This window comes from Styela clava, chromosome 4 (assembly GCF_964204865.1).
Source record: "Styela clava chromosome 4, kaStyClav1.hap1.2, whole genome shotgun sequence".
NCBI lineage: Eukaryota > Metazoa > Chordata > Ascidiacea > Stolidobranchia > Styelidae > Styela > Styela clava.
The window spans coordinates 8,471,184-8,482,041 of NC_135253.1; the positions used below are offsets into that span (position 1 = coordinate 8,471,184).

Below are 10,858 nucleotides of genomic sequence, written 5' to 3' on the forward strand. Positions count from 1 at the left end.
TGTTTAATATCCAGATTTTTTATGTTCTTGTTTTCACAGGTTCAGTGTGCTTATGCATTCATGCCAGCAAATCACATCACCTTATTATGGTTAGCTTGTTCAGCCAGTACTGTTCTTGCTGCTGTTAATATTTATAAAATAATAAATGAGAAAACAGAAAAAGTTCATGTTATGCAGGTTTGTCATTGATTTAATAGAGTTATTAAATGTGGATTTGTTGAACTCCCGAAGTGCTGAAACAATTACAGGGTGACCCCAAAAACAGAATGCAGATCATTTGGAACATGTTTCAGAGCAGCGGTTCCCAAACTATGGGTCGCGACCCACTGGTGGATCGCAAAAGGAATCTTAGTGGGTCGTGAAAAGATGTAGAAATTTTTTGTTAAATATACTGGTTATTAGGTTCGGTGGCGACTCGAATACGTAAATCTTTAAAAAAACAAAAGAAATTGAATTTAAATTCTAACATGAGAAATTTTCCATTTTACGATCTTCTCAAAGGAACAAAAATTTGCTACACAAAGAATGACCATTTGGCTTTTTTACGCATAGCAGTTTTGTACACTGTACAGCACTTCATACCATGTTTACCCGAAATTTAGACAAGATTTAGATTTATTTTCTTTTGAAAAATAACACTCTGTTTTTTTTGGAAGAGGCATTTTGTGTTCATTTATCAAAAATAAAATTACATTGTAGAAAATCACAAGATTTTTCACTAAACATTATAAAAAATCGACATCCATTGTTTTTATTTGTATTTCCTTTACAAAAATCAATTGACAAATATCATAATTTTGATATCACTCAATCTTGAATGGTGGTGTGATCTTCACCTTACCTCAGGCCAATGAACCTTTCCTCTCCCACACATTTTAAATTTATTTTAAGGGTAGGGTTTAATTAAAATCATTTTGAAAATTCAAATTATTATCTTATTTTCAGGCCAGGTCTTATTTTTGAGGAAACATGGTAGTTTTGCGATGATTAGTCATTGCTGTGTTCTGTGTTATGTCATAAAAAAACAAAATAAAATTAAATTAAAGTTAAGTGGGTCGCCATAAACTGTGGTAATAAATAGTGGGTCCCAAACTCCCAACTCTAAAAAGTTTGGGAAGCACTGTTCTAAAGAGAACATAACTTTTATGCAAATCGTTCTAGATTGCTGAAACTCTCTGGTATAATCATACACAAAAAGATGTTCAAGTGTTGAATGATTTTTTATTAATTTAAGTAGAAATGATTAAGAAATTTATTGTTTTTTTTATCACCCTGTACTGACAAATCCTCACTACTCTCAATAAATTGGTTTGCCTAAAATGTTCGATAGATTTCCCTGATGCTCTGTAAATATACGCAGCATACACTGCATTGATTTACATTTATACTTCAATTTTTAGCGAACATGACTTACAGTCAACAAAATAAAAAATTTCATGTATTTCTGCTGTTCAATATGTCAACGGCATAGCTCTTTATAAATTGTCATCAAATTATTTATTTATGTAACATTGTCATACTGTGGTGTTGCAAGAGTTGATTCTCATCAAATATTTGTTTGCTCAGGTTGAAAGTTCTGTACAATGCATGGAACATTGGAATCCATATAATGAATCACCATCTGTATGGCTTGGCATGGAATGTGGAAGGTAAATCGCATAAGATAGGAAAATATTTTTGTGCTGCTTTTTATTTTAAAAGAAAAGTCCCAATGTCAAATTAAGATAATCCTTCTGAATTTTGGAGAATTGAAGTCAATGGACTCATTCATTGTGAAGAATACAAAAACTTTTTGAATATGAGTTTCGGTATATCTTACTAAAAGGTGCTAAAATCTCCACTTTTGACTTGTCGGGTACTCCTCATGCTATACGGCTTGTGCTGAGCACTCACTTGTCATGGGGTGGTTTACATTTTTGTATTGAATTTGTATGTCATCATTATGCCTGCTTTTCCAAAAGAGCAACTATCTCATCCTAAGACAGACAAATGTTAGAATAGACAGACACTTGCTAAACTTTTTTAACATTAAATTATGGAAATAAGATAATTATTATTTTAATCTATCAAATATTATTTCTGTAACAAAATTAACTCTCCTATTTTATTTTCTCACAGTTTAATAGAATTCAGTGCTGATGCATCGTATTCAAAACTTTGTGAAGTAACAATGCCAACTATGTCTACTGTTATGATTATGAAAGCTTTCGAAAAGAATTTGTACGTTGGATTGCTTGATGGAAGTTTGCTGATGTATACAAGACCTGACGGTAATTTAGGTTTATATATACAGTAATTCAGTAATTAGTAAATTAAGATTGGGGAGTTTTATCGAATCGAAAATCTTGAGTTTTTGTTCATTTTTGTTTGTACTATGTTATGAGTCGCTCATGATTTTGCATGCAACAAACCATGCTGTTTCTAACAGACAGCAGATTCTCTCCTTTTTTCTCTGAACGAAGCCCCAACTGCTAGGTCATTCATTCATCTATCTCGTTAAAAAAAAAATTATTTGCCCGCTGTTGCAAAGGGATTATGTTACATCATTGGTTTCCTTCCTTTTTCAATAAATTCCTCCTTTTGTCTATTTTTGTCTATCTGCCTCACTAATCATAAAAACTTAGTTATTTGTTCGATTTTTAATGGATCTTCAGCTAGTTATGCGCAACTCGCCCTCCCTGTTTGTTCAGAGTTTAATAATAATAATGTGGCCTAAATATATATTATAATATTGATTAAGGACTAACCAACATTAGTGAAGCCACACCAAATACAAAGTAATATTCTTTCCAAAAGAACAAAATTACTCTTCGGTTGCGAAACCCTGTGTTATAGCTTATTTTGGATGTTGTAATCCTTATATTTTAGGTTGTAAAAGTCTTGTTCATGTACAATCAATCACAGTTGGTAGTGGACCTCTCAATTGTCTTTCTCCGCTGGACGGAAAATTATGGGGAGCATCAGGGAATGACCTTGTTACGATCAACTTGAAAAACTTCGAAATAGAAAGGTATGAATGAATGTGTGGTGTGTCTTATGTATTACCATTGCCAGGGTTGGTAGTGGATAACCCATAAACCAATCTTAGATAGTTTACAGTTAATTTTGACGTAAAAAAAACTGTCATGTTAGAATGGGAATCTCGAGTTTTTAATGAGGTTTTTGAATCATCGCCTAGTTTTGGTTTAAAATCTGCTAAATGCAGATTCGCTGGGTATTACAATTGATATGGGAATTTATATGACATTAAAAATCGAAGAAATCCTTATCTGAAAACAAATTTGTTTTCCCAAATCGTCAGGATCAAATCTAACTTTGACACATTATTCACGCTACCTAGTGTAAAACCAATGAGGAAGCCTGGAAGGTTATTGAGCGTCATATCAGAGCTACGATTGAATGTGCCAAGCTCACCAGCATCGCGGCTATGTGGTGTGATGAAGATGCCCGGTTGTTGCTGTTTTATCATTTCCCATCATTTTTGAGAGACCTATCTGGCTAATATGTCAATGCATTTGTCTAAAATTTCTAGTCTTAATATGGCACATTTGTGAATAACTTTCTATTTAAAAGTATGTTCGATCATTTTCTAGTGTGCGGACAATTCAACCAGAAGAACCGTTGACCGTGAGTCATGTAGTTCAAGTTGGAAGTGGTTTATGGGTTGCATTCTGTGATACGTGTAGTTTACATCTGTATCATTTGGATTCGTTAAAACTTTTACAAGACTTGAACTTATCTCGACCAATACGAGATTTTTTTCAAGGTAAGTTTCAAATTTTTTTGTTCAAATTTTTCTTTAAAAATGATTTCAATTTTGAATTTGTTTGTATTTGACAACTATGATATACTAGGGAAGCATACTTTGAGCTTGTGATAATACACGAATATAAGTGAAAAACATGATGAGGTACTTTCTGATCAAGCTTGGAAACATTGTGGATAACACCATAAACTGTTAATTTGTTGAATTTTTTTCAAGTATCTTTGTTGCAAAATATACAATATATATTTCCCAGAATAAAAGTGTTTAATGCTGGGTGCTGGAGATAAGTATGTAGTAAAGTCAGATTGGAATGCTTTGGAAATTAGTTGCTCCCAGAGATGTCTAAAATGAATCGAGTATTCAAATCTTTACGAAATATGTTAAGTTTTGAAAACTGTAAAACGAATTACTGTATATCTTAACTTTCCTGCATGCCTTTTGCTCCGAACAAGTCTCAAACAAACAACCTGCGATGTGCAATCTAAATGCAATGCTCAATTTATGATATATTTCATATTCAAAAATACCACTTTAGAACGTGTATGAAATAATAGATTTTTCTGTTTTACCATTGATATAATAACGAGAATATCGGTTGGAAACCGAAGACTCATCGATCGATAGTTAGGGGATCCCCCAAAACAGAAACTGCAGTTTCGATTCATCCGCTCTTGTAACTTGCGCACTGCGCATCGCACACACACACTCGGCGGGTTTCAAAATTCTCTCGCTTTACAAAAATCTAGATCACTATATCAATAATTGATTGATAACTCGCTAATTATACGACATAATTCGCCCAAAATCAATAAGATTCTGGTCCGAGATAAGATGAATGCACATGCAAAATCTGGAGCAGATTCAATCCCGCTTTCGTGAGATATCGCGTGCATCTAACAGACACACACACACACACACAGACAGACAGACATACATACAAATACCTATCAATATACTTACCGATCTTAAGATCGATAAGTAACAATGATGGGACCTTGGAAGTTTTCTAGTTGAATTTTATTTTCATGTCGTTTCTGACTTCTCGATCAAACGTAACATTTTCACAAATTTTTATATATTTAGGTTCAGGTTGGACCAGTCGAGTGAATGAAAATTGTTACATAACAAGCATGTGGAGCTCGTATTGTCAATTATTAATTGGTACAAGTAATGGTTTGGTTTTAACAATGCCGTTACCTAAATTATCTGGATCAGTCCCAAAGATCACAGGTAAACCGTCTTATTTCCTTCGACAGTGCTGTTACTGTTAGGAAAGATTTTTCATCTAATGTAGACTACTCTGTTGCTGGGAGTCAGAGTTACTAAGTTTGCACTTGAGTTCGGAGCCGAAATTCTGAATTCCAAGGTGATAGGTATCAGATTTGGAATTGTGGACTTTTTATGATGATACAATAGGTTAAAACTCGAAAAACATTTAAGTTTACCGCGCTTTCCTAAAAACAGTCTATTAAAGAAGTCTCAAGAAGGAGTTTTCATCGTCAAAATTTCATTTTCTTGGATTTGTTTTATGTCTATTTTCAGAACTTATGATATCATTCAGAAACCAGTTGATAAGATATTATATGAAAAAATTATATTACCGTCCTAGCATCAACTCAATTAAACTTTTCGGTATCCGATAAAAATTTTCGATTTGATTTGCCCACTCCTAGTTAAAACACAGTGCTTGCTTTGTTGTTTCTCATATGTTATTAATTTTACAGGACCTTGTCGGATATGTTACCATATGCTGAGCGGACCTGTCAATTTCTTGTGTGCTCCTGCGATGCCACCTCCTAAACCTAAAAAAAGTGTTCCGGTGGATTTCCCGCCTCCTCCTCCAGAAATACTCGAGAATGTTGTAAATGATGACGATGAAAAACCTCCAGAGATTCCGGAACGATCTCCTGTCAAATCTTTGTTCTCTTCTGATAAGTTTGGAAAATTTAAACACAAAAGAACGTCATCAGAAGGACTACTAAATGTGTAAGTATTATTAATGAAAGTTTTCTCCAAATGTGACTTCACTGACCTTGGTATAAAGGAAATTTGAAGACTTTGTGCTAGATTAGGTATTTGCAGTCAATGATACATATGTATGTAACATCTGAACAGAAAGATTTGTTTTTAGAAACCTGCAGCAATATCTTAAGCTAAAGATCTCTTATCTTCCTATAAAAACTAAAGTATAATTACTAAATGCAGTGATATGTTCAATATCTACCTCAATTAGGGAGAATTGTGACTTTTTCAGGGATAGTGTTTACAAGAAATTAAACTGCTGTGCCTGTAGGTTGTGTTTCCTTAAAAATGTCAGATACTTGTTATAATACATATAGTGAGCAAATGCTTGAAGTAAGCATATGAAGTGGGATTCATGCTATATTCTGGTTTAGGATAGATATAAAACTTTGACTTAAGGTTACAGTATTTAACTGAAGTGGGATTCACACAATTGGGACAAGTGTGGTGCAAGTAGGACACAATATTTTAAATATATCCTCCCATTTGTATGAGATTGCCCAAAATATTCCAAAATTACTTAGAAAAGATATTCAAAAATGTGACAAAATTTTATACAGCTAATTAAACCGCCAACAGTGAATGCACCCAAAATACGGTACTTTTATTTCAACTTTCATTTGAATGGAATTCTGATTTAGAACTAAAGATTTTATGCAAATTTTTCAGGACAGACGTATCGCCAGCATCCTCGTTCACAAAACCTAAAAAACGATTTTCAAGTGTTGAACCGTATTTTCATAACAATACAAATCGAAATTCTGGAGAAGAATTCCATAAACCACCTGCACTTCCACCAAAACCTAACACTCCAAGAAAAGACGAAATTGTTACTGAAGAGCTGTTGGAAGATGATTTTGTCTTCAATGCAAAGAAAGTGGAATCATTACCTAGCCCAACATCAGTAAGTTTGTGATATGTGGTTTCGTGGATATAGTTGTGGTTTCATATACAGATATTATGCTAACAGTTGATCCCTTTGGCTTTAGTTTACACTGATTGTTACTGTCACATCATTATGTCATTACAGGCTCCATTGTACTACTATAAATACTGATCATACATCTGTAAAAGGGAAGTCTGTCCTTGGCGATGTCCAGGAGTTGTCTGTGTTATAGCTTGTGTTATATGCGGACCGGACCCTTCAGAAAATCAGAACTCAGTTTAACTTTTATGTACAGCGCCCTAGATTACTGAAACTTCTGATATAATCATACACTATCTGAAGTGTTAAATAAGTTTCTTCATTTTTGTAGAAAAAGTTATCAAATTCATGGGTTCTGTTTTTTGTGTCACCCCGTACCTTCAAAAATCATCCTCCGTTGATTTTATCATAATAAAAAAGTGCGGAAGAAACAGATTATAGTTTTTCCACTCTAGTTTCACAATCTTTGTCCCACAATTGGCAAAAGAAGAATATTACAACTTACAAGACAAGACAATTATTCATTTCCTGTCCCAGAATATAAAATTTGTACTTGTCTTGTCTATTACCCATATGTTGTTTGTGAGACATATGTCAAATTCCATTTTAGTAAAAGTGCTGCTAGACAACAAATATTTGTTATGTAGTAATTATTTCATCATAGTATTTTTACCAAATACTTGGATTATTTTTTTATACAGACCAAAAAAACAGATTCCATGAATTTCTTGTCTATGAAAATGAGAAAAATTTATTTTACACTTGAATTTCTGTTTGTGCCCAAAAGTCTCGCTTTGCACAAATATTATTTTCTCTCCAGAATATGTTCCAAGTGAACGGGGTTCTATTTCTTACTAGTATATTTCTGTTTACATGAGAATTTTTTTTACAAATACAGTGCAATTATGAATTCTCATATTATCTCTGTTTTCGTTGGAAAATAATTTTATCTTTTCTATGTTCTCTGTCATTAAAATTTTCAGGAAAAGCAACTGACCGAATCCAGAGCTCGAAACTTTCCTGTATTATTAGCTTGCGGTGAAGGCTATAAATATCTTGGACAAGATGACTCAGGAAGTCCCACTGATACATCACATAGAGCAACAACGGTATTATGCTGGAAAATAGTGGTCTAGGTAGGTATTATTCACCAATTACTCAAGATAAATCCCAAGTATACATGGTTTTGACCATAGAACTGAGGACACACATCTTCTGTAGACGGAAGCACTTAACAAATGTAGTTGAATCGGGGCTGGTTTGAGTGAAAATTGGTCACCAGAAATTGATGGACGTGCTGTTACTCTTTAATAAATATAATTTTATGGTTCCTATTTTTTTATCCATTGTGATCATTCTATACATCATTTTACCTTTTAAGAAAAACCTATTTTTTTGGTTTTATGCTAGTATATATATGTACCGGTATGCTGTGAATGAAGCACATTTGTGATCAGTTTTGTGTAGATGGTACATCTGACTCAATTTTGGGGATTCATTGAAGACTTACATTACAAGTCGATGGATCAATTTTAAAGCTTTTTAATAAATGTTCATATGGTTTTACTTCATATGTCATTTATTAATTATCTCAGCTGTTTTCAGCTAGTGAAACGATATTTTTATGATGGATGGATTGTATCCCTCATTATTCAAATCTTTTCCAAATATGTATCAGTATGTCCTTTCATTTACCATTACTTGGTACGCCTACCAGGTTCCTACAGTACATTTTTTTAGCTGAGTTTACCTTTTTGAACTAATATTTCAGTATTTGCTGTTCTATCAATTTACATATATCTATACTTTTATATTTTGGTGACGCAATTGAAATATGTTTTAGCCTTCGAGTGTAAATGTTGTTCAGTTTTGTCCTGTTGCTTTTTGATGTGTTGTTTTAAAATTTTGTCTTCATTTTGGTACAGATTTAAGCAAGTATGTCCGTGATAAACTGTGTTACTGAATCTTAAGTGAATATATTGTTGTTTTAGTTGTAGTTCTGTAATTTTGCTAGTGAAAATAAAAATAAATTGATTTATGATATATATAGTCAAATTCAAATTTTAAATTCATATAAGTTGTCTGTCAAATTCTCATTGTTATATTTTTTTGTGGACACGAATTTTATATATAGGTCGTTTTGCTTATTGTCATTTTTTTTTTGCAAGAAATTGAAAAAGTTTCCGAAAAATTATGGTGGTGAAATCATGGAACACTGTTATCTATAGTTAAAAACCTTATGCTTTGTAGTGAATAGGAACCAATATGGGTTATAACCTTTGGCCTAATGTGGTAAAGTAAATAAAATAGTCACATAATTAACACTCTGACTGACTATGATGAATAAACAAAGAAGATGTATTTCAAAGTCTCAATGTTAATTTTCAGAGATCTAAAAATCCTATGCTTTTGTTAAATGTAATAATTCACTAGCTATATTTAAATAATTTCATTCACTTTGCATCGGTGTCTATACATCATCAAATCAAACACTAGCTTAATAAATCACTGGCAACGATCACCTTAGCAATTGCAACTTTTATGCTATGCTTCATCTTGGTGTGTTGGATGGAACCAATGTTACCTTATTCTATATTTGCTGTAGTAAACGTATATCTGTATGTATTGTTGTTATGATCAAGATGCACTGTGCGCTAGTATATGCCACACTTGCTTAGATTTATTTTAATGCTGCAACTTTTGCCTTTTTTGCACTGTTAAGATTTGTGATCTATCAAGTAGATAATCACTTTATTCTAATCTAAACTATGACTGAAAATGGAGCATGACACTGGAACAATCAGCCATAAAATATTTGAACAGTAATCAATTAATATATGTTGATAAATTTTCGTGTTAGTAGATTACTTTTAATTAAAATTTAAATATTAGCTGTATTTCTTTAAACAAGAGCAAGGAGGGTGAACCGTTGCAAGTCACAAGGAGACCCACAACGTTTTTCCGATGACCCATCAATTCAATAATATTACAAACGATAAGGTGATGAAAAAAACAGTATTAGGAGTCGTTCGGAAAAGATACGACTCTTATTGATGCAAACATTGATTGAATCTATGACCCAAACTCTTGCTTTTCACGGTAAAAGTATAATGTGTGACCACCCATTCAGCGAAAAAGCTTCGTTATCCCTGATCAAGAGGGATGTACAGGCTCACTATTGTTAAAGCGATAAATAATGGATTTAAAATGTAAAATAAAACAATAAGCATAGCTGTACAATATTAGATCAAATAAAATTTTCACATTCTCGAAATTCAGATAGGCGCTGTAGCAAGTTTTGGGTACTGTTATATTACAGTAAAACACTTTATTTTGCAACTGGGTTTCACATGGATGACATACAATCATGAACTAGGTCATGACGCTTTATTTGCATTGATTATTGCATAATTTTGGTGCTTAGTTGCGTCTTGTGAATGTATTTTTGTTTTACTCTTATTGTTACTTTTACATTCTCAATCTGTTTTTGTAGTGTGAAAATACTGCTGTAGTCGTTACTGCATAAATTCAATGATTTGAAATATTCAAATAATATTTTTTTTCTCGCTGTAAATTGCCGTTATTTTACCAAATGATTGCACTTTTTGCTTCTGCTTTTAAGTTAACTACATTATTAATACTGATATTAAATAAAAAATAATAAGTTGCTTATAAACGAGAACCAATTCGTATTTCTATGGTGGAATGAACTCACCGTATTTAGGATATGGTAGGACTTAAATTTCTTATTTATTCCGCGGGAAAGTAAAGTCGATTAGACGGATAATCACATGGGGGAAGCCGTACCCGGCCAGCGGTTACGTGAATCAGCCTACGACGGCGAGGAGTATATCTCCCATTCCGTATTTGCATATAGCATCAAAAGTACTCTATCGTAAGATATGAATTGCGAATCCGCAAACATTTTTGTGAAAGAAGTTGTACCTTTTTTACTACAAAACGTGTTAGATACCACTAAAAGAATGCAGAATTTTGCGTAGGTCAGATTTGGTTCAATTACGTCGCGTGTAAGGCGCCACGCTCGAATGGAATCACTAATTTTTCAAGTCGGTTCCTCAAGTCAGAAGCCGGTAGTCGGTGTCAAATTCACTAAAATTACCCCTCAAATGAAGAGGTTCCGCCAC

The 10,858-nt window shown here is 33.1% G+C and overlaps 1 protein-coding gene across 1 annotated transcript in view; it reads left to right on the top strand.

Moving 5' to 3' along the window:
* LOC120325705 (rho guanine nucleotide exchange factor 10-like protein) overlaps positions 1-10,395 on the top strand; it is a 28,948-nt gene extending 18,553 nt beyond the window's left edge. The window contains exons 16-24 of the mRNA XM_039391815.2: positions 40-177; positions 1,567-1,649; positions 2,119-2,270; positions 2,869-3,010; positions 3,594-3,766; positions 4,850-4,996; positions 5,491-5,752; positions 6,458-6,692; positions 7,697-10,395. Coding sequence (XP_039247749.2) covers positions 40-177; positions 1,567-1,649; positions 2,119-2,270; positions 2,869-3,010; positions 3,594-3,766; positions 4,850-4,996; positions 5,491-5,752; positions 6,458-6,692; positions 7,697-7,849 — 1,485 coding nt within the window. The 3' untranslated portion in view covers positions 7,850-10,395. The remainder of the gene's footprint in view (positions 1-39; positions 178-1,566; positions 1,650-2,118; positions 2,271-2,868; positions 3,011-3,593; positions 3,767-4,849; positions 4,997-5,490; positions 5,753-6,457; positions 6,693-7,696) is intronic.
* The last annotated feature ends 463 nt before the right edge of the window (positions 10,396-10,858 follow it).